The 27,978-nt window shown below is 38.2% G+C and overlaps 1 protein-coding gene across 2 annotated transcripts in view; it reads right to left on the minus strand.

Annotated features, from left to right (window-relative positions):
- Positions 1-27,978, minus strand: part of COL3A1 (collagen type III alpha 1 chain) — a 126,984-nt gene that overhangs the window by 14,371 nt on the left and 84,635 nt on the right. For both annotated transcript variants that reach the window (XM_089670019.1, XM_089670012.1), the window contains exons 21-34: positions 22,790-22,843; positions 22,598-22,696; positions 19,924-19,977; positions 19,558-19,656; positions 19,002-19,055; positions 18,867-18,920; positions 17,438-17,491; positions 13,955-14,008; positions 13,767-13,811; positions 5,998-6,096; positions 5,396-5,503; positions 5,247-5,300; positions 2,087-2,140; positions 978-1,031 (exon numbers count right to left, since the gene is read on the minus strand). In XM_089670019.1, coding sequence (XP_089526145.1) covers positions 978-1,031; positions 2,087-2,140; positions 5,247-5,300; positions 5,396-5,503; positions 5,998-6,096; positions 13,767-13,811; positions 13,955-14,008; positions 17,438-17,491; positions 18,867-18,920; positions 19,002-19,055; positions 19,558-19,656; positions 19,924-19,977; positions 22,598-22,696; positions 22,790-22,843 — 936 coding nt within the window. The remainder of the gene's footprint in view (positions 1-977; positions 1,032-2,086; positions 2,141-5,246; positions 5,301-5,395; positions 5,504-5,997; positions 6,097-13,766; positions 13,812-13,954; positions 14,009-17,437; positions 17,492-18,866; positions 18,921-19,001; positions 19,056-19,557; positions 19,657-19,923; positions 19,978-22,597; positions 22,697-22,789; positions 22,844-27,978) is intronic.

Raw genomic sequence — 27,978 nt, forward strand, 5'->3', positions numbered from 1 at the left:
AGACTCAAGCTAAACTGTTTATGGAGATTCTTCTTTCCAGGCAACATATTGATACATCCCTGCTTTATTTACCATGTTGATAGAGAAAGAAGCACAACTGTGCCTGACAGTGTTTATGTAAGATACAAGCATGTGCAGAATGTAAGAAGTAGGGGTGATACACAGATCTAACATTTTTAATTCTTCACTAATTACATGCTTGTTCTGGGCCAGTAATAGGCAGGCTACATTTAGGCAACCTGCATTTAGTTATTCAATCAATTCCTACAGAATCATGGATTTTAACTTAAAAATGTTATGTCATTATGAACAACTTGCATTGTTACAAGCCCCAAAGACTTGCTTGGGAAGAGGGTGGAAGAGAAACTGATTGGAAATAAATGTTGAAAGTGTATTCAGGTTTTTCAGGTTAAACTAAGGTGTACAAAAATTAAAGGGTATCCTTAAAGGGTATTCAAGGGGAACAACATTTTTGGTCTGTAGTTATGGCAGTCAGTTCCCCTAACCTTGCATTGGTTACAATAGGTACTAAGGAGCCACCCTTTATGCACTGCCTGTACTGCTTTGGCAACAGACTCCATCTGCTTACAATTGCATGATCCCTTATAAAATGACAGGCAGGTGAACTGCTTTGGTTTACTATAGCAGCATGAAGGTTGTAGCCGGGATCCCTGAGCATCCACTGGTTCCTAGGCTCCTACCTAAGCTGTCTTGTAGATGATCTGTCTCAAGTTCAGATTGGCCTCTACAAATTCAGCAGTGCCTATGGAGAGCAATTAAGCATGTGCACAGTAGAGTGAGACAATGTATTCCTGGATTTTAAACAGTATAGGCACCTTTTTAATGTTTTACCTTAAAAAATATACCTGCAAATTGGCCCGCCTGAACTGATTTAGCAGAACTAAATTTTCTGAATAAGCTCCACTTTAATTCTTTCAGTCACTAAGCTTTACGAAAAAATGGTTTAAAGTACTTACAGGACCACCACGTGTACCAACAGGTCCAGAAGGTCCAGGTGGACCACCTTCACCCTGGAAAAGCAAATACATAAAAAAACATAAACACACCATTGAAATTGTGCAAAAAAGAGAGAGCAGAAGGGGTACATACCACCTTTGCCGCCAAACACTGACAGATTTTATTGGCACAACACGAGTTACATGATTAAAAATATAACAATTTTAATACAGTTCACATAAAATCACAAATAGACAGTATAAAATATTGGGGGGAAAAATATAGTCCCCAAAACATTAAAATGTTCATTAATACCCAAATGCAAGATTGGAAAGCAAGATACCTGTAATCTTATTATAAGATTTTATTTGTATTATTCCTTTTTTTCAGTTGGTCATGGGTCGGCATGCACTTCTCCATTGTTTTCATTTTCTTTTACTTTTTCCCCTTTCTCCTTTTAGCTAGTTTGCTATACAAGTATTTTACAATTCTCTGTTTTTACCATATATGAGAGCTTTTAAAGTTTCCTAATTTATATGGTTTTACTGTAATCATATCGCAGAGCCAGGTGACCATTTTAGTCTTTACCAGTTATCTTGTATGGCTCCTCCTTCCTGCTCTGTTTTATATACAATATATAGCAGGTCCCTTAGCAGGTCCCTAGGCTTGAGAAAGGGGCAGTTACACTCTGAAACATTCAGCCACGTTCCCCATATTGCGGCCCTCCCAGGTTTCACAATACTTCCAGTCTTGTGCAGTCCATGTGCTCCAGGGTGTCTCCAAGATTTCTGGTTTCATTTCTGGTGTCCTTCACACTGAGGTTCAACAGCCAACCACACTGGGTGGATGACATGCTCTTATCTTCAACCACTTTGTAAGTTGCCACTTGTTATTTTTATTAAAGTCTTTTCCTATATACTACACTTAGTTGACGCCCTCTGCTGTTTCCTTTAGACATTATTGTTATTACCTATCTCTTACTGAATTATGTGTTTTTTCTATACTTCCCTTTAAAATAAAATATTTGCATGTAAATATATATCTTACAGATGACAATTTAATCTAGAAAAAACATCCTTAAGTTAAAATATGGTTAAATTAAGAAGTCAAATTTGCACAGACAAATTACCTTGTCTCCGGATGGACCAGCAGGACCAGGAGGGCCAATGGCGCCAGCAGGACCCTAAATATATATTTAAAAAATTAATACACTTAAAGTATACTGGATCTCAATAATTTGTAACTGTGCCTGATAGCTGGATGTGCCTGGATTTTTTTTTATCGCAGGCTCTTATACTTATTTTTTAGATAAAATATATGCAGAATGTATTACCATTATTTACCTACCTATGTTACACAATTCTGGATAATTTTGTAGATTATAAAACAATAATTAATAATTCTTCTACACTACCTATCACCCCTAAATCTATCAATACCAAACTGATACAGTATATAATGAACCAAATTTATGAATAAGTCAATAACAGTATTTTCTGCAGCCCTGTAGTCTACTATATTCAAGATTCTCATCACATGAGAGAAGCGAGTTCAGAGTGAGTTGGTGATTGGTTAATCTCTAGACACCGAGCGGCCGCACATTTGCGTTCTATTAAAAAAAAAAATATGTGCTGAGAGCCAGCACACATGTCCAGTACTCACGGAAAGGTCACAATCTCCTATTTCCCGATCATGTGACCGCTGTGACGGCGTGTCACGGCAGTCACATGACCCTAAACCCGCCTCTCTTCCCGGCTTCTGAAACCCTTAAAGGGCCGGGAGGCGCAAGCGCCCATTGGTTAGCACTTCATATGAACAATACTAGTAGTGCAATTAGCATATACATGTTGTAAGTGGATCTGTTTTCTTCTAGTTTCATGCATTTTTCACTGCCTGTTTTCATGCATCTACATGCATTTACATCATGCGTTTTATCAAACTATGTGTTTAGCATTCAGGGATGTGTGAAAAAGACCTGTTATTTTCAAATGTTGGTAGGCCAAGAGCACATGGCTTGTTGTGAGATCTGAATAATCATTCATTTACAGCACAAAAAGAGCATGATGCTTTTATGCACTCCCATTGACTTCTTTGGGCCTTCAATATACATTGACAGAAATACTGCAATGGTGCATATGCCTCATGTAAGAAAACATTCCCAATATTAGCTCAGAGTTATCACAGAGAAAGAGAAAGTGAGCCTAATAAATATTTTATTTGGCTCTGTGTATAAACAGGAAAGTGGTGCTGATGAACAATACACAGAAGATTTTAGGACAATTGCAAATGCACCACACTCAACTTTGATAATGTTGAGAAACAATTACAAGAAACTATGAATAAAACACTTAGATAAGATGCCTTATATATGAGTCCTGAAATGTTGAGCCCAACTATTTCTAAGCCAATATCATTCATTTTTAGATATTTTTCCAATAATTGACTTGGTATCAAAAGATTGGCAAAAGGCAAATGTTCTACCTATATTTAAAAAAGGATTTGCAGACCTGTTAAGTTTAACACCTGTGTAAGAAAGATATTTCAGGGTATGGCAAAGGACCACATACAAGTGTGCCTGCTAGAAAACAATGTCATAAGCAATAACCAGCAATGGATTTTTGAAAGCCAAAAGCTGTCAAACAAAACAACTTTCTTTTATCTGAAGATATTAGCAGAATTTTAAACAAAGTGGTGGTTCAATGTTGATAAACATAAACTTAGATACTTGGAAGCTAACTCATAAATCATATACCATACAATCTTTGTCAATTAAATGAGGTAATTCAGTAATGGAGAAAGATCTGGATGTCTTGGTAGATCATTTAAAAGATCTAATCAAGAACAGTATGCAATGACAAATTTAAGAGAATCTTGGCCCTTTAGAAGGCAATAGCAAGCTTGTCTTGAACATGTAGGTTAGCTTTAAGTACCTGTTAAAGCTGGTATTTATGATTTTTTTTATACAGCAACAAATATATTAGTTATGTCTTATAATGTTGATCACACATGCAGGCCACTGCTTATGGTTAAACTCTACCCTGCAGGGTCTCCTTCAGAGCCTCCAGATATTGCCCTGAGCAGCTATTTTCCAGGGATCTGAGCATTAAGAGCAGTCGCTGCTACTGAGAAAAGTTGCACTGTTTGTGTGAGAGTAGTAATATGAGTTTTGTGAACAGCAGAGAAGGAGGAAAGGTGTGGGACATTGGCACAGCTTTTGTCAGTAGCAGTGTCTGCTGATAACTTTAACATCCCCAGAAGATAGCCACTCAGGGAAGTATCTGGTGGCTCTGAAAAGGCGTAATGAATGGATGTTTTGTTTGCCTCAACCAGCTGCCATTACACATTATTAATGTGTTTAGTTCTGTATCCCAACTAAAAAATCTAAACTTTGGCTTAACAAAAGAGGTTGTGTAACTGGAAAGAGTGTAGCAAAGTGCAAATAAAATAAATATAATCACAAATATTTAGAATGTTGGGAGTATCTGATTGCCTTTGGGGATCCCACAGGAAATCTTTCCCTGTTGGAAGAAATTGGACAATGCTTTATAGGGATTTTTGTCTTCCCCTTGAATAACTACAGTTATGGGTTTTTTGTGTTTGAACTCGATGGGCACATGTCTATTTTAAACTTGGCTTACAATGTAAGTATGTAAAAAAAAATTTTCTGCCATTAGCTGTAATCAGAATAGTCTTTTTATTTGCACAAGTGCATCTGCAAAATGATGTATCGGACAATAAGAGTACTTTCCTTGAGGACATATTTTCTTTATCAGACCTTTCATCATTTTAGAAAAATAACAGGAAGTATTAATAATACAAGGGAAGAAGAGATTATTGATCTTGTATAATCAAATAATGACAATTATTAAGATGATAAAATCAGCTTTATGGTCTGTAATGTTTTATCTATTTAATACATACTATTTAATGCCCAGGGTGGGTGTCTTCTTCTGTCTTTCTGTGTCTGCTAAAATAAGCTGCAAGACTGACTGCATACCTTTTTTTGCTTTGGGACTTTTTCAAGTAGTTTAATCTAGTGCATGCTTTATAAAGTATCCACTACTATAGATTAAAAACTGAACACTTTGAAAGTTAATGAAGGCTGATTTGAAACACATACATTAGCTTACATAAATCTGACAGCATAAAACATGTTACTTACTTGCGATAATTCTAAATAACACATGTGCTATGTGTACATCATCATGTACATTGCTTGTGTAGGACCCAAAACACACATCTGAGTACATATGGTTTCTAAAATATTATACTGGGCTATATAAACTCACTCTTAATCCATCTTTTCCAGGTAATCCATCTCCACCTTTGCCACCAGGTTCTCCCTAAAAACATAATATTTTGATTATTAAATTAGGACAAAACATATCTGTATATATTGTGTGAAAAATCTATACATAAATAAAAGCTTGATACTGACCTTCTCACCTTTTGGCCCAGCACTTCCAAAACCTCCTCTTTCTCCAGGCATGCCTTGAAGACCAGGGGATCCCATTGCACCAGAGGGTCCAGGTGGTCCAGCAGGTCCCTGTGTGTGTTCCACATCAGTGAGTTTATAATGAGTTGTAAACAACATAAGCTACACTGCCTTGAGAGAAATCACTAGTTTTTTATTTATTTTTTTCTCTGTTTTGAAGAGGGTAAACAAAATGGATTAAAGGGGTGCAGTATTATATTCTACCTTATATAAAGCCTATGGATTCTGTAGATAAATGTCCAATTTCTTTTCAAAAGAAAGCCCTCTCTGCTAAATCACTCTGCCAATATCCTGCCAATATCAACAGGATAAAGCTGCCTAGCAAAAACGTTTATTTTCCGTACCCTCTATACACCCTATACATAAGTGAACATAAATTGTTCAAAAAGGATTTAAAGAACCTATCTCTGATGTTATAGCTATGAAGAGGAAACATCAGTAAATTCAAAATTCAAAATGCCCATAGCTTACATGGTTTTACCCCACCTACAACATTTATGAAAGGTTCAGTAACGCAGCTTGGATTTTTATATTTCTGTTATTACCTTTCCACCATCTGGACCTGGAGGACCAGTACCACCTCTAGTACCAGGAGCTCCAGGAGAACCTTGCAAACCTCTTTCACCGGGAATGCCATTTTCACCCTATGATGGAGAATATTAATTATTTATTATAATTGACATATAATTATTTATATTATATTAGTGCACTGTAACATGTTGCTTCTATACTTAATGCTTGCTTTCTGTATGGCAAAAGTAGTCTACATTATCCCTTCTTACAGTAAGCATAATTTTAAAATGACGACTTCTATTGTTTCTTACTGTCTTTGTGTTTTGTGTCATTCTCATAACCATTTAGAGTATTTTCTGCAAACAAATAGCACTGTTTCATAAAACCTAGCTTTTAAAGCCAAGAAGGCAAAATCAGCATCACATACCTTGTACCTGGCAGGTTATATAAAAGAAAGAGAATTAACTGCATAGTACTATTTCCATGGACACCACATTATTTAAAATTAAATACAACGTCAAACAGTCATCATCTCACCTCATCTGCAGCATTCTGAGACTATTACAAAGGGTCTGACAGCAGTCCTATTAATCATATCCACTTTTTTTATGGGTGTTAACCACCAATATATCTTTATGTGTTGCTCAGGTAAAAAAGAAAACAATATGCAAGATTGCATAAAAAGATAATCAACTTGCTTATAATAGCCATACACCCATCGGCTGGGTACTGCAGTGGTAACTAAGTAACAGATAAGGAAACCTTAAAAAAATTACTTTTCCATTAACAAATATTTACTGTGGATTAGGTTAGTGAATCCTAGAGTCATGAATTTACTCCTAGAAAAAATGGTCAGTTTTATGTAGTGCTTAATTTCTAAGAGTGTTCCAAAACGTGTCCAGTTAGACTTTTAGGCCTCGTGGAATGAGCAGTAGTTACAGCTTATCATGTTCTATATGACATACATTAACAGCACTTAGAAGCCTGCATTTCTCTGTTTATTTGTAAGCAGACTCAGTATGACCCTTAATGTCCTGAATATCCAGTCAATGCAAAATAGTAGTTCAGTGCATTTAAGACATTACTGAACTCACCTTACAACCCCCAAAAAGCAACAAAATACTCTTGTTTTTGGAGTATGTACTTGTTTCCCAATGGCATTCTTTTATATTGAAAATCATTAACCCCTTAAGTCTTTTTTTTTTATAATTTAAATATTTATTAATTTTTCATTTTAAATACATTTCATCATCACAATATAAATATATATACAGTATATAAAAATATATTCTATAATATTATATTATCCAACATTTCTACTTTATTTACTCTATGCTACCTTTCCCTCCCACCTCCGCCCCCACCCCATATCCCCTCTGCCTATTCTACCTTTTCTCTGCGTCTTCTTATATCAGCAAGTGAAATTTTTCTGTTATTTTCTTTATTCTTTCCTATACTTCATATATAATCTAGCTTTTTCCCAGTTCTCCCATTTCCCATAGTAAACCTCCATCTTATCTTCTTGGGTATGACACAACCTTTCCATCTTTTTGATCTGCTCAACTCTTTCAATCCAGTCCTCTTCCCTTGGTGCCTCTATTCGCCGCCAGAACTTGGGTATCAGGGCTTTTGCAGCATTTATATAGTACCATATCCCTGATTTTTTATATTTATTTACTGTTATATCCATGTTATGCAAAATACATACTTCTGGGTCTAGATCTATGTCTATTTCTGTCAATTTTCTTATTAAGTGGATTATTGTTTTCCAGAATATCTGGATTTTTGGGCATCCCCACCATATATGGTATATTGTGCCTATTTCTCCACATCCCCTCCAACACAACGGTGAACTCTCTCCACACATCTTATTTTCTACTTTTGGTGAAATGTGCCATCTTGTCAAACACTTATAGTTCATCTCTACTTCTCTCAAAGAAACGTTCTCGTGAGTTAATCTATACATTCTCCTCTGCTTTTCCTCATCTATCACAACTCCCATATCCATTTCCCATTTTGTTATATATGTTGGCTTTGTGTTTGTGTCTAATTCAGTGAGTATTTCATAAACTCTAGCAATCCCGTGTTTCCCATCACCTTGTGTTCCCAATACCTTTTCGAACAAGTTCCAATTGTCTCTTGTCCTTATAGGTCTTGGCAAACTTCCAACAAAACACCTCAATTGGAAATACCGCCATTCATCTAGTTTAGTGAAGATCTCTCCCACTTTTTTTTTCAATTCGCCAAATGATCCTATTTCATCTCCCACCAAAATATCTCCTAATTGCACCTTGTCTTTTTTAAACCACCTCCCTCCTATTTCTTCTCTGCCTGGGGGAAAAAACTCTGCGTTTTTTAGTGGAATCAGTGTGGAATTAAAAGTCCATTTCATACTTCTGTGTAGATTATCCCAAATCTTTAAAACATTCAAAGTGTATGTATTTACATTATCATTTAAACCCCTATACTGTGTTGGCACCCATATCATTCTTCCCAAGTCTATTCCACTGAGTTCATTCTCTATTCTCACCCAGCTTTTTTTTATAATTAAATATCCAATCTATGGTTCTTGCCAATATTACCGCTTTGTAATATCTTTTAAAGTCTGGGAGCCCTAAACCACCTCTTTCTTTCCTCCTACTTAACAGTTCATATGACAGTCTTGGTTTTTTATTCCTCCATATGTATTTTGTTATCAGTTTCTTAATTATTTTAAAAAAGATCTCTGGGAGTTTAATTGGGATCATTTGGTATCTATATATAATTTTTGGTACTATTACCATTTTTACCAGATTAATATGGCCCATCCATGTCGGGGTTCCTCCCTCCAATCTTTTTAACTCGTCTCTAATCTCATTAATCAATGAAATATAGTTTCATTTATATAGATGTTTGTGTGAGGCTTTAAGTTTTACTCCTAGATATTTTATATCCCTATCTTTCCATTTAAAGGGAAATTCCTTTTGTATCTTTTCTTTTTCATTTTTTAAGATGTTTATATTTAGAATCTCTGTTTTTGTTGGATTTATCTTTAAATTTGATAGTTCTCCATACTCCTTTAATGACTTCATTAAATTTGAAAGTGTTATCCTGGAATTTCCTACGTAGAACAGCAAGTTGTCTGCGAAAGCAGCAACTTTATGTTCTGTATCTCCTATCAGGATTCCCTTTACATCTCTATTCAGCCTTATTGTTGACAATAGTGGTTCTAATGATATAACATACAACAATGGGGACAATGGGCATCCCTGTCTTGTTCCGTTTGACATCTCAATGGGTTCTGACCTCTCACCATTTACCCCAATAACCACAGAGGGGTATCTGTACAGCTTTCCTATCCACTCTCTCATCCTAGGCCCAATTCCCAAGGCTTCCAGAGTATCCATCATGAATCTCCAGTTCACTCTGTTAAATGCTTTTTCAGCATCTATAGAGAGTAACACCGCCGGTTCTTTTCCCTTTTTACTCTTTTGGATTAGCATCAGTGATCGTACCCCATTGTCTTTACCCTCCCTCCCTGGAACAAAGCCCACCTGATCCTCATGTATCCATTCAGGCATTAGCTCTTTCAATCTATTTGATAGGACCTTTGCATACAACTTAGTGTCTGTGTTCAATAGTGAAATAGGTCTATAGCTCGAACACTGAGAGGGATCTTTTCCCTCTTTTTGAATGAGCACGACTTGGGCTTGTAATGATTCTCTTCTTACTTCCATCCCTCCACCTAGTGCATTCATGTAATTTTTAAGTTTTGGTACTAAAATTTCACTAAATTTTTTATAATATCTCACTGTATATCCATCTGGTCCTGGACTTTTCCCCGACACTGTCCCCTTCGATGCTAATTTTATTTCGTCCTGTGAGATATCTGCATCTAGGGAGTTTAGTTGATCCTCGCTTAATTTTAGTAACCCAGCCGTTTCCAAATATTTCTTTCTTTTTTGGTTCTTCTCACTGTCTATAGTTTCTGAACCTTCCAGGGGGCTTATATTGTACAGTTTCCTGTAATATTCTATGAAGGCTTTGATGATATCTTTATTTGAATGCATCAGGTTTCCTTTAGCATCTTTTATTTTTTCTATATAATTTCTATTTTTCTTTTTCCTCAGGGCTCTCATCAGATACTTTCCAGGTCTTTCTCCCCATCTATATCTCTCACTCAAAACTCTATTATATACTTTTCTCCTCTCCTCTTCTATCATTTCTTTCAATTCTTCTTTCTTTTTTTTTAACTTCAGCTCTATTTCTTTTGTTATTCTATTCTTATGTATTTGTTCTAATTTACCTATTTCTTCTAAGAGCTCATTCATTTTCTCCCTTCTTTCTTTTTTCTTTCTTGCCCCAATCGCCATTAATATTCCTCTTATATAAGCTTTATGAGACTCCCACACTGTGGCCGTTGACACCTCCCCTGTCTCATTCTCCTTAAAAAAGCATTCGATCTCCTCCCCTATTTTCTGAGCTATTTCCTTTTCCACTAAGAGTGTCTCATTCAATTTCCATCCCAGCCCTCCGATTTTCCTCCTCCCCCATTCCATTTTCATAATAACTGGGGCGTGATCTGATAAAGATATTGTCTCTATTTCTACCTGGATCAGATGGTCAATTAATTGATGTTCTATTAATATATGATCTAATCTTGAATATCTCTTATGCATATTTGAGAAGAAAGTATAATCTCTATCTTGCATATGTGTAATTCTCCAGGCATCTACCAATTGACTTATGTGTAATTCTTTTTTCAATAATTTCAGGGCCCTACTTCCTTCTGTCTTTATATGGGAGGTGGCGTCCCTTTGTGGGTCCATACAAAGGTTAAAATCCCCTGCCAGGATCAGACGTCCTTTTTTAAAGTCCATCAACTTCCTCAACACTTTTTTCACATACTCCGCCGGTTTTTTATTAGGACAGTAGATATTGGCCAGTGTACACTCAATCTCCTGTAACTTGCCCTTTAAAAACAAAAATCTCCCATCTGGATCTGTTTTTCTATCTTCCAACTCAAACCTAATATTCTTTGCCAAACCTATTGCTACCCCTTTTGCTCTTTTAACCGGGGAATCTGCATAGTACCATGTTGGGTGATTTCTAGACCTCAGCCTAACATTTGATTTTATCTCAAGATGTGTCTCCTGTAGAAATATCACTGAGGCAGCTCTATGGTGTAGTTCTTTAAATAATCTATATCTTTTCCCAGGGCAGTTCAACCCATTTATATTATATGTTATAAACTGAATCTCTTCCATCTTCCTTAAATTTCCTCTTTTCTCCTCCATCTATATTTTTCATTTCTCTCTCCTTTTCTCATTTCCTCTTCTCCTCCCTTCTTCTCCTCTCCTCCTTCTCCCTTCTCACTTGCTTTTATATCGTCTTTTATCTTGCAGAAAAAACAACCCCCCTCTCCCATTTCCCACCCTTCCAACCTTCCAACCCCCTCCCTCCCCCCTCCCCCCTCTTTTTAGGCCTAACATTTGCCTACTAATCATTTATGGATTATAAAGTCCACTTTTGATTTGATCCTTGGGCTAAGACTCCGTCCATGGACGACGTTCCCCTTGTCTAACCTCCCCATAACCCCCCAAGTCCCACCCAGATTTATCACAGGCACAAAAAAAAACGAGGACGGTAGGGTGAGGATAGAAAAAGATAAAGGAGAAAAAAGAAAAAAACCCTATTTCTCTTCCTCCATCCCTCTCCCCCTCTCCCCTCCCCTCCACATCCCCCCCCCACATATTGCCAGTCCTCTTTTCTCTTTGTTCTATTTTCCCATTGTTCTTCTTCCCAGCCAGGGATTTCCATTCTTTGGATTTTTAAACTGTCACAGAAATTTTTCAAATCTTCTGGAAACCTGAGGTATGCTGTAGTCCCATTTTTCCATCCTATTAAGCATTCGGGAGTCCCCCATCTATATTGCACATTTTGTTCTTTCAACCTTTCCGATAGGGGTCTCAAAGTTCTCCTTCTCCACAAAGTCTCTGGAGCCAGATCCGCATATATCTGTATGTCTCCTCCTTCATACTTAATTACTGATTTTCCCTTGGTCTTCTTCCAGATTTTTTCTTTATCCCGAAGTTCATAGAATTTAACCAGTATATCTCTCTGCCTTTCTTTCCCCAGATTTCTCTGAATTTTTCCTTTTCTAAAGGTTCCTTCTATTTTAGACCTTTCCATTTCAGAGCTGTCTGTTATAGTGTTAAATATTTTACAAACCACCTCTTGCAGACTTTCTCCCTTTGAATTTTTGGGAACCCACGTATCAAGATGTTTCTCTTCCTGTCTTTGTTTTCTTGTATCTCAACCTTATATAACAGTTTTTCTTGGGCTTTCCCTATATTAGTTAATTCTTTTTCAAGTTCAGAGATAGCCTGGGTCTGACCTTTAACTTTCTTCTCCGTTTCCTCAACTCTCTCCAACAGGTGTCCCAGATCACTGCGGATATTTACCATTTCTTGTTTTATTGTTTTCTCCAGTTCTTTAAACATTTCTGCCATTTCTTTTTTATTAGGTATTTGTAGATCTTTTTCCATCTCTATATGGCCTGATATTTGCTGATTACTAGTATCAAGGCCTAATGATACTCTAGGACTTCTTTCCATACTAAGATCTGCTTCTCCTTTTTCAGTCCTGCTCTGGGGTCTTTCTGGGGTTACGTTTCCTTGGGATGTGTATTTTTTAATTGTACCAGTCTGGGACCCTTTAAGCCCACTTCCTTTTACATTTTTATTTTTCATTTTTCTCTGTGACACTTATCCTTCTTATACTACTTTATAAATTCGTGGGTAGGGAGGGGAAATAATTCTTTAAACTTTCAAGTCTCTGCCCTGTCCCCCTGTTGGTTTTCTTTTTTCTTTTTTTTTTTCCTCTTCTTCCTTCCCTCCTCTCCCTCTCCTTCCCCTTAAGCCTCTCTTTTTCTTTCTGCGAGCCTCTTCCACCTTTTGTACAGTCTCCAGGGGTCCCCCCTTTCACTTACACTCTATTTCTTAGGGGTCAGCACAATAGTTCCTCAAATGCAAGTCAAAGTTCATTCATAATCACTCACCCTCCTCCTATGTCCTCTTCCAGTGAGTGCCTTCCCGCTCACTTCCTCTGAGGGTCCATTCATGGGGGGGGAACTCCCCAGGATCTCTTCAGACTCCTTGTCCAGGTCTCAGTAGTTCTCCTTCCGCTTTATTTTAGGCTCAAGGGGTATCAGGGGGATAGAGGGAGAATGTGTCGGCCACCGGCAAACAGTTCAGCGTTGCTCTCTCACTGCAAAACGCCGGCCGGCCGGCTTCCCGATCTCCCAGTGGTGCCTTGCGGCCGGTCACGTGATCGCGCCGGCCCTCTTTGTCTCCCAGCATCCAGGGACTCTCTCTCTGCCAGTCTCCAGCCGCTCCTCTCTCTCCGCTTGCCCGCATCAACCCCTCCTCCACCGGGGGCCGCCAGGCCAGGTAAGTCCCACACCGCAGGGCTCTAACATTCCTAAGGGGATAGGCCTGGAGGCTTGGGGAGGTCAGACAATGGAGCTCCGTCCACGAGCTCCTACATTGAGCTCTCCCCTGCCGCCATGTTCAGGCCCCGCCCTCTCGCCTAACCCCTTAAGTCTTGTATTATAAATGTTTTCCCCAATAAATCCCTAAAATGCAATGACAGCATCCACTGTGAATGTATCATAAAGTGATGACTGAGACAAATAGGCAATAACCAGGTTCATATGAATAAAGTATATGTTATATATTATTTAGAAAATGGCACCCACTATCAATTAAAAGGCATACAGTCTATAAACAGGTTAATTAGGATTCATGAATCTGGAACTCACCTTGCCACCTGAGGTTCCAGGAGCGCCAACTTCACCTTTAGGTCCCTACAAGTAACATAGATTGTATATATTTATTACGGAGCAGTTTATTCAGTATATATAAAATATATGAATACATACATTTAAGGAAATAGTTTCATAGGGTACACACGTATCAGACATTATAAGGAAGTTTAAGGGTAACTTACTGCTTCACCAGGTTTTCCATTCTCTCCGGCGGGTCCAGGAGTTCCTGGCAGACCCTGTCAAAATAGTACATAATTCATATTATTCCAAAGACATTTTTCTAAAGGAATAGATTCTAGAAGTGTGCAGTTTGTTTTGTTCTGAATTGAAATTTGGACAAAATTTTAGTTATTCAGAAATTTGAATGTATCTGAATTTCCAAATACAACAGTAACGAACTTCAACAAATCCAAAATAAACATTACAGAAGTAATGATTTTCATTTGTTTCATTTAGATGTTAGAAGCATCCAAATTAAATTAAATGAATGATCTGAATTTCTTACCAGGCCCTTTGGGTCTTGTATGGATTTTAAGAGGAACCTCGCACGGGGGTTCCTCTTAAAATTCCTTCCAAATTTAAAATCCTTAAAATTTTAATTCCTTCCAACCCCCTCGGGGGTTGGAAGGAATTAAAATAAAAATGGTATAGGGCCCACCCCCAAATCCATACCAGACCCTTATCTGAGCACAGGTCAGGATAGGGGCATGAGCAAGAGGCCCCCTCCTGAACTATACTAGGTCACATGTCCACAACAAGGAGGGGCTTTGGGGCAGGGGGTTCCCCCCAAAACACCTTGCCCCCATGTTGATGGAGACAAGGGTCTCTTCCCAAAAACCCTGCGCTGTGGTTGTGGGGGGGACTGCAGGCTGGGGGCTTATCATAATCTGGAAGCCCATTTAATAAGTGGGCCCCCAGATCCCACCCCCCATGCCATGCGAATTGTACCCCTACTCATTCACCAAAAAAAGTGTCAAAAATATCCCATACCATTTTTTTTTAATTTGTTGTGGGGTTTCCCTTAAAATCCATACCAGACTCAAAGAAACTGGTATGGATTGGAGGTGGGGACACCATGCCAAAATGTAAAAGACCCTTTACAAGACCCTTATCCAAGCATGTAGCTGGGTGTCCTGCTCCTTAACAACCAAATATTCTCAATGAATTCAAATGGATTCAATATTTTCAAGGGGACCTCCATGCCGGTTTTTTTTTTACATTTTGGCATGGGGTTCCCCTCAAAATCCATACCAGACTCAAAGAAACTGGTATGGATTGGGGGGGGACATCACGCCAAAATGTAAGAGACCCTTACCAGACCTTTATCCTAGCATGCAGCCAGGTGTCCCTTAACAACTGGCTATTCTTCACAATGAATTTGAATGGTTTAATATTTTAATGTCAGAAACTCTAAATCCATTGGAAAAAATTTGAATCCGGTTGAAAATGAATAAAAGAAACAAAATGAAACATATTTTGTTATTAATGCAACAAAACAAAATTAGAGATTTACTGAATCCATCTGAAATGAATTTTTTTCATTCTGCACGTTTAATGGATTCACACTATATTTTGCCTAATGCAAGTTTTAGTACCTAGTTTGAAATTAATGACATATATGAACACGTTTTTCTGAATTCTGATATAATAGAAAAAATGCTTTTTAAGAGGAACTGGAATATCCATTGTAGTGATTGCACAAATGAGTCCCATCTTAATATCCAATGTCTGATTCAAAATATCAAGAATTGTTGGATGGCCTGACTAATTAAAGAAAATTATGTGTGTGCTTTATATATATATATATTTTTTTACAAACTAGTGTAGCTAGATGCAAAAATGTGCCTATACTAGCTATATTATGTAATATACACACTATGCTAATAAATCCAAGATATAACAGTATAATTGACCTTTACGCTCATTTGTGTTTTAACAAAATATATACAGTCATGGCCGAAATTGTTGGCACCCTTGATATTTTTCCTGAAAATCAAGTATTTCACACAAAAAAGGTATTGCATTAACACATGTTTTGCTATACACATGTTTATTCCCTTTGTATGTATTGGAACAAATATAAAACAGAGGCAGAAAAGCAAATATGACATAATGTCACACAAAACCCCAAAAATGGGCTGGACAAAAGTATTGGCACCCTTAACTTAATATTTGGTTGCACACCCTTTGGAAAACATAACTGAAATCAGTCGCTTCCTATAACCATCAATAAGCTTCTGACACCTCTCACCCGGAATTTTGGACCACTCTTCCTTTGCAAACAGCTCCAGGTCTCTCTTATTGGAAGGACACCTTTTCCCAACAGCAATTTTAAGATCTCTCCACAGGTGTTCAATGGGATTTAGATCTGGGCTCATTGCTGGCCACTTCAGAACTCTCCAGCGCTTCTTTGCCATCCATTTCTGAGTGCTTTTTGACGTATGTTTGGGGTCATTGTCCTGCTGGAAGACCCAGGATCTTGGACGCAAACCCAGCTTTCTGACACTGGGCCCTACAGTGCGACCCAAAATCCTTTGGTAATCCTCAGATTTCATGATGCCTTGCACACAGTCAAGGCACCCAGTGCCAGAGGCAGCAAAACAACCCCAAAACATCATTGAACCTCCACCATATTTTACCGTAGGTACTGTGTTTTGTTCTTTGTAGGCCTCATTCCGTTTTCGGTAAACAGTAGAATGATGTGCTTTACCGAAAAGCTCTATCTTGGTCTCATCTGTCCACAAGACGTTTTCCCAGAAGGCTTTTGGCTTACTCAAGTACATTTTGGCAAACTGTAGTCTTGCTTTTTTATGTCTCTGTGTCAGCAGTGGGGTCCTCCTGGGTCTCCTGCCATAGCGTTTCATTTCATTTAAATGTCGACGGATAGTTCGCGCTGACACTGATGCTCCCTGAGCCTGCAGGACAGCTTGAATGTCTTTGGAACATGTTTGGGGCTGCTTATCCACCATCCGGACTATTCTGCGTTGCAATCTTTCATCAATTTTCCTCATCCGTCCACGACCAGGGAGATTAGCTACAGTGCCATGGGTTGCAAACTTCTTGATAATGTTGCGCACTGTGGACAAAGGCAAATCTAGTTCTCTGGAGATGGACTTGTAACCTTGAGATTGTTGATATTTTGCCACAATTTTGGTTCTCAGGTCCTCAGACAGTTCTCGTCTCCTCTTTCTGTTGTCCATGCTTAGTGTGGCACAGACAGACACACAATGCAAAGGTTAAGTGAACGTCTCTCCTTTTTATCTGCTTTCAGGTGTGATTTCTATATTGCCCACACCTGTTACTTGCCCCAGGTGAGTTTACAGGAGCATCACATGCTTGTAACATTCTTATTTATCCGCAGTTGTGAAAGGGTGCCAATACTTTTGTCCAGCCCATTTTTGGAGGTTTGTGTGACATTATGTCGAATTTGCTTTCTTTCCTCCCTTTTTTTGTTTTGTCCCAATACACACAAAGGGAATAAACATGTGTATAGCAAAACATGTGTTAATGCAATACGTTTCGTGAGAAATACATGATTTCCTGGAGAAATATCAAGGGTGCCAACAATTTCGGCCATGACTGTATATTACTTAAAAGGCAGAGTTAGCATCAGACTGGAGAATTAATTGTATTTATAGGGAGGTAAAACAAAATCTGGCTATTACCTGGAAGCCTGGTGGTCCAGTTCCTCCTGCTTCTCCTCGCTCACCTGGAGGTCCCTACAAAAGACAAATTGTATATTAGTAATAGCCAATGGCATTCGTGTTTTGAACTAGTTATTAGTTTGTTATCTTCTAGGTATCTTCAAGTATTTTTAGTTTTTTACTACAATATCACTAATGTTGTTAGTTCACCACCTGTATGCTTAAAGGATAAGTTCACCTTTCGCAACATGTTACGTTACACCCATATTCAGGGCGTAACATGTAATGACAGGATCGGACCCCACTCTCCCTGCTTCCCCCGATCTCCCGCTTTGACAGCTAGCGGGGGATCTTCTCTCCCTGCTAGCTCCGCTCATCCAACCACAGTACTCATTCACAGTATTCTGTGAATGGGACAACTAAAAGTTCTGACAGCCTTTGTGGCTGTTGCTTTTAGATCTCAATGAGTACTGTGGTAGTTCATTGATTCTTCCTGTTAGTGAATATCTGCTTGCCAGTACGAGGTACGAGGTACGAGCAAACAGATACACTGACAGGTCTGCAGGAGTCTTGCATGGCACCAGCGATCAGCAGATGCTCTAGAGGCTTCAGAAACAAGAAATATTAAATGCACATTTTTTTTACCTGCAGAAAAATGTGCAGTTATTTTTTTGTTAAAAGGTGAACTTATCTTTTCCTATTTGTATATAATATTAGTAATACCAAAGCTTAAATAACATTTTATAACAGGGATAGCATGTCATGTCCCCTTCTAGTTAGCTAAATCTAGATAAATCAGTTTTAACTTTCCCAGTAACAATATAACAGAGCTCATCATGCACATTATTGTGAATAAAGCTGCACAGATAAATTCATTTTATTTTCAAAGCTAGTCACTTTACTGTGAAACTGTTTTGCTCTATTTCAATTACTCTTAAGAACCAAAACGTGCTCTGTGAAAGTCACAAGAACTAAGTTTGAAATTTATAGGGTTGTAAGTGATATTTGGCTTGGATATTTTAAACTATATACAGTAGTATTTTAGACCAAGACCAAAGTACAAAATTTAGGCAGCAGAACCGATGCACATTACAACCCTGTTAAACTTCAAACATAATTTATTTAAAGCTACAAAATAACCTTTATTTTGTATATATACCAAACGTTATTTTGCCTCCTTGCCCTTTAAAAACATTAATCATTAAAGAAACTTTGTGATATTTTTGTTAAGCAGTTATTGCACACTTTTTGTGCAGTATTTTCTTATTCCAAAAAAGGTTTAACAAAAATGTAACTGCAAAGTGTGTGATATTATTTGAACCTTTTCTGAAAAAGATTAGGTAGTATTCTAGACTGTGTGCAATTTTCCCTAAATTTGAATATTGATTGGACTTCTAAAAAGTGATAATGTGTATTCCTGTTGGTTCTATACACTGATCACAGTACTTACTGCTGCACCCGGAGGACCCTGGGATCCTTGGTCACCGCTCTTTCCAGGAAGACCCTGATAAACAAATAAAAGCATATTAGATTATAGGAATTAAAACATTGTAAATATAATTAATATAAAAAGCACAACACTCACCTGTGGTCCAGAAGATCCAGGACCACCCCTTTCTCCATTTTTACCAGGTTGACCCTAAAATAAGACACATAGAGTTACAATGAAGTCATATTATATGTTAATGGCCAATGATCAAAAATAGAAGGTCACTAATGGGTTCAATAACCCACTAACATTTTAAATCTCTCAGAGAATTCAGTTGCAAGATTTTCCCACTGTAGTTTGTGCTCTCTCTTCATAGAAAGAGAGATAGTTCATTATAATTGTGTTTTCCAGCAGTACAGTAATTTATTACTATTATACAGGATTTATATAGCACCAACAGCTTGCACAGTGCACAATGCTTTACAGCATGAGGGCAGATGGCACAGTTTATTTCAATCTGTAACCACCATAGTGGCTAGGCAAAACTGGGAATTTTAGTGAGGATATCCTGCCACTTGGGATGCTAAAGCAAATAATTGGCTAGTTATTCAACTTGCCAAAAGCAATGCAAATGTTAAATATCATTTTTGTTTTTAGTGTTTATGTAATTTACAATATGCATGTATTTCTTTAAATGTTAGAAAGTACTAACCTCACTACCCTTTGGACCAGGAAAACCCATGACTCCAGGTGAACCTCTTGGCCCTGGTGGACCAGGGTTGCCAGATCGTCCAGATTCTCCAGAAGGACCCTTACATAGAAGATTGGACATTTTAAATGGAAAATATACATAGCAATATTATTTCTAAACAGGCAATTAAATGGTTCCAGGTTATTATGATTCCACAACACTGCCAATTTTTATAAAATAACAGAACATGCATTAATATATAAAACAGCAATCTACTTTTTTCTATAAACCTACTATTAATTAACAATAGTTATCCATGTATGATTATTTGTATTTACTATGGCTGAAAATGTTTTGTAACTGATGTTATACTGTTTGAAAACTTACTTGGGGTCCTGGTTTTCCATCAGATCCAGGACCACCTGGACTGCCAGTAGAACCCTTTAAATGTAGAAGAAGGCAATGGTTACCATCCAAAACAAGTAATGAAACAAAAGTGATAGTTCTATCCCCCACCATTTTAAATTAATGTCAACCACATTCTAAGCAAGATTACTATCAGAAATCTTACATAACAAACAAAATAGTATTCATAAATTGATTGATAAACATTCAAGCTTGAAATTTATTCTTGCTGAATAATTATATTTCTATGTGCACAGCTACATCATAACAGAAGAGATCTTCAACGATAATGTGCCTGCTATCAGTATTGTTACACATAAAATCGTGATGTGTGTGTTCCTCCAAAACTAGTTTCGCTTTGTTACTAGGTGCTTGATATCCCTAATTTTAAGATGGCATTCTACCAACTGCCACCCCTTATCGAATGAAAGTGTTTTTTTCAATTGCTTCAGCACTCTCATTGAGCAGGGTGGAACCACTTAAATCATTTAATTCTCTAGCCAAAGAATTGAATTGCATAGTAAAAATGATGAACTAGTTTTAGTGGGGCATTCAAATGATAACAATGGTGATAGTTAAATCAGTTTAAAAACATTAACTTTTCTCCCCATCAAAAGCAAAAAGCTAAATTTAAATAATAAAATGTGTTAGTCATACTTTTAAAACAACCCTTAACCTTCACCTAAGCATGGTCAGCAAAGTTTGAAATTGTTTCCATTTTGTTATAATTTTAGTTACACTTGGAGTGTTTTGAAGATCCAGGTGGTAGGCAGCAAACAGCTAGGAAGTGAATGCGTTTACATCCAACTAACATTTACATTGACAGTCCATTTTGACCATGCAGATTTCCAATCAATGAAAAAAGTAACAATTTACAGATTCTAGTTAGATAGGTTCCTAAGCTTTTTCAGCCATAGGAGTAAAAGAAGTTATATCTGCATAAGTATAAACCACCATTCATGTTTATAGTATTTCCTTATATTTGACCTTTGTACGCCAAAATAAAAAAAAGGTATTTACGCATATATTTCATATATTATACAATTCAAAATGCTATGGTAATATATAATAGATGCTAATTATGATTATAAATACATAGAAGAGGGGACGGCGTGGCCGGCCACGGAGGGAGATGGCTGCTCATTGACGGAGCTCCTGGAGAAGCCGAGATCCGCAGCACAGCTGAGCGACAGGTGTCAGTGGGGAAACCCGCCACCCACACAGTAAGCCCTCGGAAGCAGGGGGGCACCCGGAGAACATAATGGGGAAGCGTAAAAATAAGGAGGGGCCCCGCAAATTGACGGAGTTTTTCACTCCGGCAGGAGGCCTCTCTCCTCAAGATGGCGCAGTTCTCTGTCCCTCTCCGGGGATCCGGAGACATGTGTGAGAGGATGTCAGCCCCTCTCCACTGCACTCCTCTAGCCCAGCACAGACTACAGGCTCTGCACAGTCCTCCCCCCAACAGCAGTCCACAAAAACAAAAGCAACGCTGCTCCCCAGAGGCACAGCATGGGAATGATAGTCTGCAAAATGCATCCCTACATAATTCCACTACTGAGTTTGTGGAACATCTGGAGGATTATCCTTCAGAATCCTTGCCCCTTACGACTGCAGTAATGAAAGATATGTTAATTTCACTTAAAGGCTCCCTGCATAAAGATATGATGGGCTTTGTATCGCAAGTTAACAAGGATATTGAATGTATGGGCGAACGAGTACCTCACGTGGAAACTAAAATGGGGGAACTCACCAAAGCCCATAACGAATTAGTGGACGCACATAATGACGTTGAAGATGACTTATCAGCACTAAAGGCGATATTGGTGGATCTAGAAGACCGATCCCGCAGAAATAATATTAAATTCAGGGGTATCGGCGAAAACATCTCTAATGCTGAACTACGCAAATACATTCATCAAATGATTTCTGCTCTGCTGCCTCATACTCCGAATAAAGAAGTAGTAGTAGACAGGGCCCACAGACTGCCAAAGCCCTCTTTTCTTCCAGCTCATGTCCCAAGAGATACGATAGCGAGAATCCACTTCTACCACGTTAAAGAGGAACTCATGCTATTCGCCCGAAAAAACAACCCGCTCCCAGACCCCTACACTGGGATCTCCCTGTTCACTGACCTCTCTCAACATACCATACTAGCCCGCAAAAAGTTACTATCTTTTACGAAATTGCTGCGCAACAATGAAATCAAATAGCATAGGGGCTTCCCTACCAAACTACTTATCACTAAAGAGAACCGTGTGATAACGGTCAAATCTGAGGCGGAGGGGTTCCAACTAGCCAAAAAGTGGGACCTCCTACCGGTGGATGACATCCCAATTCCTACCAAAAGTTCTCCCAGCAAAATACCTCCTAAATGGGAACAAATAGCGGGATGAGATTCCTCGCTGTGCTTTCTCCTGTGCCTTATAATTCTTTGTTGCCTACCTGCTGTACACCTAGACATCCATTATTATGCTGCACCTCTCGGCTCTGAACCCCTACCCGTTGAAGTGATTAAGTTCACACAAAGTTTCTCGTTGACTGTTATTTTTGTTTTCTTCCACTTTTTTCTCTTCTTTTGTTAATTTCCACCTTTCAGAGCAACGGAAGTGGCCGAGTATGGAAATAAATACATAGAAGAAGGGACTTTTATATTTACCCTCATTCCTGGTGACCCCGGCAGTCCATCTCTACCAGATTCACCAGAATTTCCCCTTGGTCCAGTGCTGCCTGGGGCTCCACGTTCTCCAGCAGGTCCCTAATTAATACATGGATAGTTGTAATGGCTTAAAAACTATAACATCATTTCATAATTAATAGAATAGTGATTGAGAAGGATCTCTGCAAATACCTTTTCACCTGGAATTCCATTGCTACCTGGGGGACCCCGGAAACCTGGTGTACCCTAAAACGTCACAAAAGAATTGTAAATTGGACATCTATATAAAATGTTTACTCATTAATGAAATGCATTTCTGTTAGTATTTTTCAACTAATTAGTATTGTCCCCTATAAGGTGCATTTGTGTGTTTTTATGTGTATGATTGTCTTGTGCTGTAAAACAATGCTACACTATCTAAATTTATATTATTTAGTTCACATTTTCGAAATGAAATCATTTTGAGCAAAATGTTCAAACTATTTCTGTATTTCAGCAATGTACATTTACAGAGTCACAAAAAAAGAATTTCAAAATATGTTCAAGATTTGTCACATAGTGGTTTGTATTTTTATGTCTACTAAAATGCTAAAATGTACACATATGTGCAGAGACATGTGTTTTATGCACCTGTCTCTGCAAGGGCACATCACAACACTGGAATCATCTGTGTATTTATGCTGCACAGAAGAAAAACTCCCATGACATGAACATTGTGTGAACAGGATACATAGAAAACAAAGGTTTTCTTTGTGCCCTTTCAGAGAACTTATATTGCATCTGTGCAGAGAAAAAAAAACTTGCATGACAGCAGTGTTAGGGTGTCATGTACTTGACAAGAAAAACACACTTCTCTGCGTACAGTACAGTAAGTCAAATCTATGTGTTTTTCCATCAGTTTCTATGCACATATGATGTGAACAAGACCTTAGACTTGTAGTGCAGGTTACAGAATTTCTGCATGAAGCATTGGCAGGCCTACAACCCACCCAGCAATGTAGGTGAGCAATTGACATATGATTGCAAGTATTGTGAAAAAATGTAATGATGCTATCACATGTATCTATCACTGTGATAATATACATTTGACCTGACTTTACTTGACTTCAAAGTTAATAAGGGCTCATTCACACTTCACTAATTTCTAACTCTTACCAAATGCCCCTATAGCATGTTGTGGGCTTTTGGAATCATGTCAAAAATATGACTTTTATCAAGATATAAGGTTATATAGTAAACAGCTCAGCAGAACCGGATGTTAAGAGTTAATTTTGTCTTGGTTAAACCTTCAAGAATTCTAGTTAAAGAAATGAAGAGAACAGGGAATTAAGACTTTTCCAAGACAATGGGATGTTTGAACTGTCAACAAGGACTATTTGTATATGGAAGTGAGAAGAATGCATCTACAGAAAGTCAAACACATAGGACTCTGACTTGTAAACATTTCAACAATAATGAGACGGGAACTCAACTGTTTGGAAGCTTAACCAAAACCTGTAGAGTGTGATGAACCAACAAACCTCTGAAACTATTACTATCTACTATTGTTCACCAAGGGTGAAAGCATTAACAATTGTTTACTATGAGTCCGATACAAGGGCTAGGCAAACAGAGATTTTTTCCCTACAACAGAGGAAATGTTGATGCTGAAACCAAGGGGTGAAATTCAGGACATTTAAGTTTAAAAGTTCACTGTATATCATTACAAAAATGTACTACAAAAACAGATTATGAATAAGATGTCATAGACTTTAAACACCACTAAATACTCAGCAATGGGAACTATATATCACTAACTTGAGTATTGAGATGATGGGAAGTAAGATGTATTATAAACTAGCATTAGTTACATGTCTTATCAAGAAACAAACAGGATGATACTTCAAGGAGGAATAACCGAATATACACCTATATTCCATGGTCCCTATTTAGAATATCATAGGTATGATCACTGCTATATCTGGATAGAGCCGTATATTTTATTCCTGAAATTACCTGAAGATTCCACCCAAGGTATGAGTCATCTCAAATGCTCACATTGTTCTGTGATACATGACCGCCACCTGGCGGGCAGGTGAGAAATAGCTTATGTACACACATTTCTCAACTAGCCAATCAGGAAGCCTGGTGGGAAGGTATCTTAGAACAATGGACTAGTGGATATAAAAAGCCCATGTGCTGTAACATAAGAAAAAACCTCATGAAAAAGAAGAACCCTCATAAGACCTCATGGAAAGACCTGACATCTGAAGAAGATCTCTGCTGAAATAACTACTCTTCCATCTTTTCAAACTTCCTAAAACTTTAAACCTCTAAACTTATAACTTCCTACATTCTCCCCTATTGAATCTCTCACTTGCCTATATATCAGTCTAAAGGCGTTCCACTGCCAGCTAAATCCACGGGAGAGTTGCCTAGTCTGACGTCCGGGTGTGGTGAGATGTTTATTTGATTTGTATTAATTACTTTCTCTGTTGTGTAGAATCATAAAATTACCTTAGTGTAGTACAACAATATTGGATAGTTAGATATATGTAGTCAGATACTGTGTTACTGTTAAAAAAATTGTTTATTGCCATATTATAAATTTTTCCATATTTCATAATTTATTGAATATTAATAACCAGAGTATCATATATCAAGGGCTTACTTCTTGCAAGCCTATGGCCACGGCATGTAAGAATATAACCTTTGAGATATTCGAAATTATTAATTATTAATAAATTTAATAAATATCATATCATTTAAATTTGTGATTGATGTAATTAGTTAGAGACATTATTAGTGTGTCTTACATTGGTAGGATATATTTTTGATTGTGTGTACCAATATTCATTTATCACCAGTCTTTTGTGTTTTGTGTTAATATATATATAATTTTTGTACATAAATAAATTTTTATATTTATCTATTATAAGGCAAATTTTGTGTGTATGGTACGAAATCATATTGGCTAAAAGAATTCAAGGTATAATAATAAGTGGTGATCAAATTATCAAGGTGTCCAAATTATTGGTTTACTAAATATTTGCCGTATTTTAACGGCTGGAGGCACTGTAATATTTCATCTAAGGGAAAGGGACACGCCCTTTATAAATAATATATATCCTTACATAAACCACCACAACATAAATTTGGAGGCACTGCTGAGATCCATAGAAATCGTACCATAACACAAAACGCACTGGTGATTGTATATTTGTACACTTTATCAAACATATATTTTGTATCAAAATGGCATCCAGTAATCACGGATCCACCTCTTCCAAGCATAACGAGGAAAATATGGCGGCTCAAGGCATTGAGCAGGAAGTTATGAAGCCAGCTCGGAAAGCTGCCGGTGCTTGGCAGAAGTATGTTGAAAATGAAGTAATAAATTATCTCCGCAAGAAATTGAATTTGGGGGATAGCAATAATGAATTTGTGGATGAAGAGAAAGAGCAGGCCATGGGCACCTTTGAGGACCTGTTTAACCAAAAGGGCCAGGTTGTTGGGTTTTTAATGGCATTTGCTGGAGCAGAAAGTGATAGAGGCCGTGACAGACTTCTCCTAGAAGCTTGGCCCATGTTATGGTTCATGACCGCTGGAGCTGCCCAGCAGACCAGGATTCTAAGGGAAGAGTTGTCAGAGGCCCGCCTCTTGTTAGAAAGCAAAAATCAGGACATTGAGTCTTTGAAAGGGAAGCTTGGTCATGCCGGTATTCGTTTAGACGAATCCGAGAAACATTATGATAGATTGGTCGGAGACTTTCGAAGTGCTCAGGACCTGTATGAAAGAAACTTTCAGGAATTAAAACAACTTCAAAAGAAGTATCAGGACTTAAAAGATGAGGTGGAGTACTTCAGATCAGAGAGGTTATCTCCTGTCAAAATTAAAGTTCACCCAGGGGATAAGCATGACCAGTCAGAACTTACCTTGATAAAATCTGAGCAGAAAACTCTGGAGGAGCAGATTATAAGGTTGACGGCCCAAATAAATTCTGGGGTCCAAAGACGGACCAACCCAGTCAAGCCAGAGGCTGATGAGCGGAGATACCCGCATCACAGCGAAGTATCTGATAGTGAGTCAGGGTCAGAATATAGGTCACCTCCTAGGCTTTCAAGATACACTCCAGAGCGCTCTGAAGAAAAATATGAGGTTTCATATAGGCAGGAAGGGAAATCCCAGGGGTCATTCAGGAGATATGACACCCCAAAGGTTATTAAGTTCCTGAAGGACACTGTTCCTATGTTTTCTAAGAAAGGGTCCCTTGAGATCACCGAACACATGAGAACATATGAACAGACGTTAGAGATTCTGGGCATTAGAGATGACCACACCAAAATAGAATTGCTGCCATGGGTGTTTGAGGAGAAATACCGGCAATTCTTTGAGACCTTGAGGGCCTATTCCAATCAGTCCTGGAGAGAGGTTAAACATAAGTGCCACATGGAATTTGGGCCTTATAAAACTGTAACCTCTGCCAAGGCTGCGGCCTACAATTTAAAGTGTGGTCCTCACCAAAGCCCTGCAGAATTTCTGGCTGTCCTCAGAAATGCCTATTTCCTGGCTGAAAAGGATCCCAATCCTAACCAGCCAGAATTCAAGACACTATTCTATGAAGCATTACCTGCTTACATAAAATTGGGACTTGCAAAGGATTACAGAAAGGGATGCTCTCTTGATTGGTTGGTAAGAGAGAGTGACTATTTATTCTCGATCCAACAGTCCAGTGAGGGCGGGATAAAAAGAGAACCTAAAAATAGCCCCAAGATAGTAGCAGCCACTACCGTTTCCCCTCCAAATCCAAATGTGCAGGCAGAGAAGAAATCATATGCGGAAGTAGTCCGTGGGGGTAAAACCAATGGTTCCCCTAGATTTGTACCTCAAGCCCAGCAAGTGAAGGAGGTCCATAACTTTGCACCCCAAAACCAGTGGGTGAGAAAGGATAGACAAAAGCCAGGGAACTACGGTAGTGGAAGTGAGAAGAATAAAAAGTATGGTAAGGGCCAGTACAGTGATGAAAATCAAAGGAGGCAATGGTATCCTCAGAGGTTCTATTATCCTCGCCAAAACCAACATGGGAATTTTTATGGGAACCCCAATTTCAACAGGAACCATAATTACAATAAGAATCCCAATTTTAATAAAAACTCCGATTTCCAAAGATTTCCTCCACGCCAAGAACACCCTCAGGCTCGAAGGGGGGATACAGTACCCCAGGCTCCCTTTAATAACAGGGAGACCCCAAAACCTCAGAGAGAACAATGGCGTCGGGACCAGAGCAGTAGTTCTGACTCTGAGTCTCATTACCAGTCTCGTCCAAAATACAAGCGCAAGTATAAGAAGAGGGAGAATCAACAGAATGACTCCTCTGAGCGTATTGGACAAATAGAGGCACA

This window comes from Staurois parvus, unplaced genomic scaffold (genome assembly GCF_062004578.1).
Source record: "Staurois parvus isolate SC_StPar_1 unplaced genomic scaffold, SC_StPar_1.0 ptg000011l, whole genome shotgun sequence".
NCBI lineage: Eukaryota > Metazoa > Chordata > Amphibia > Anura > Ranidae > Staurois > Staurois parvus.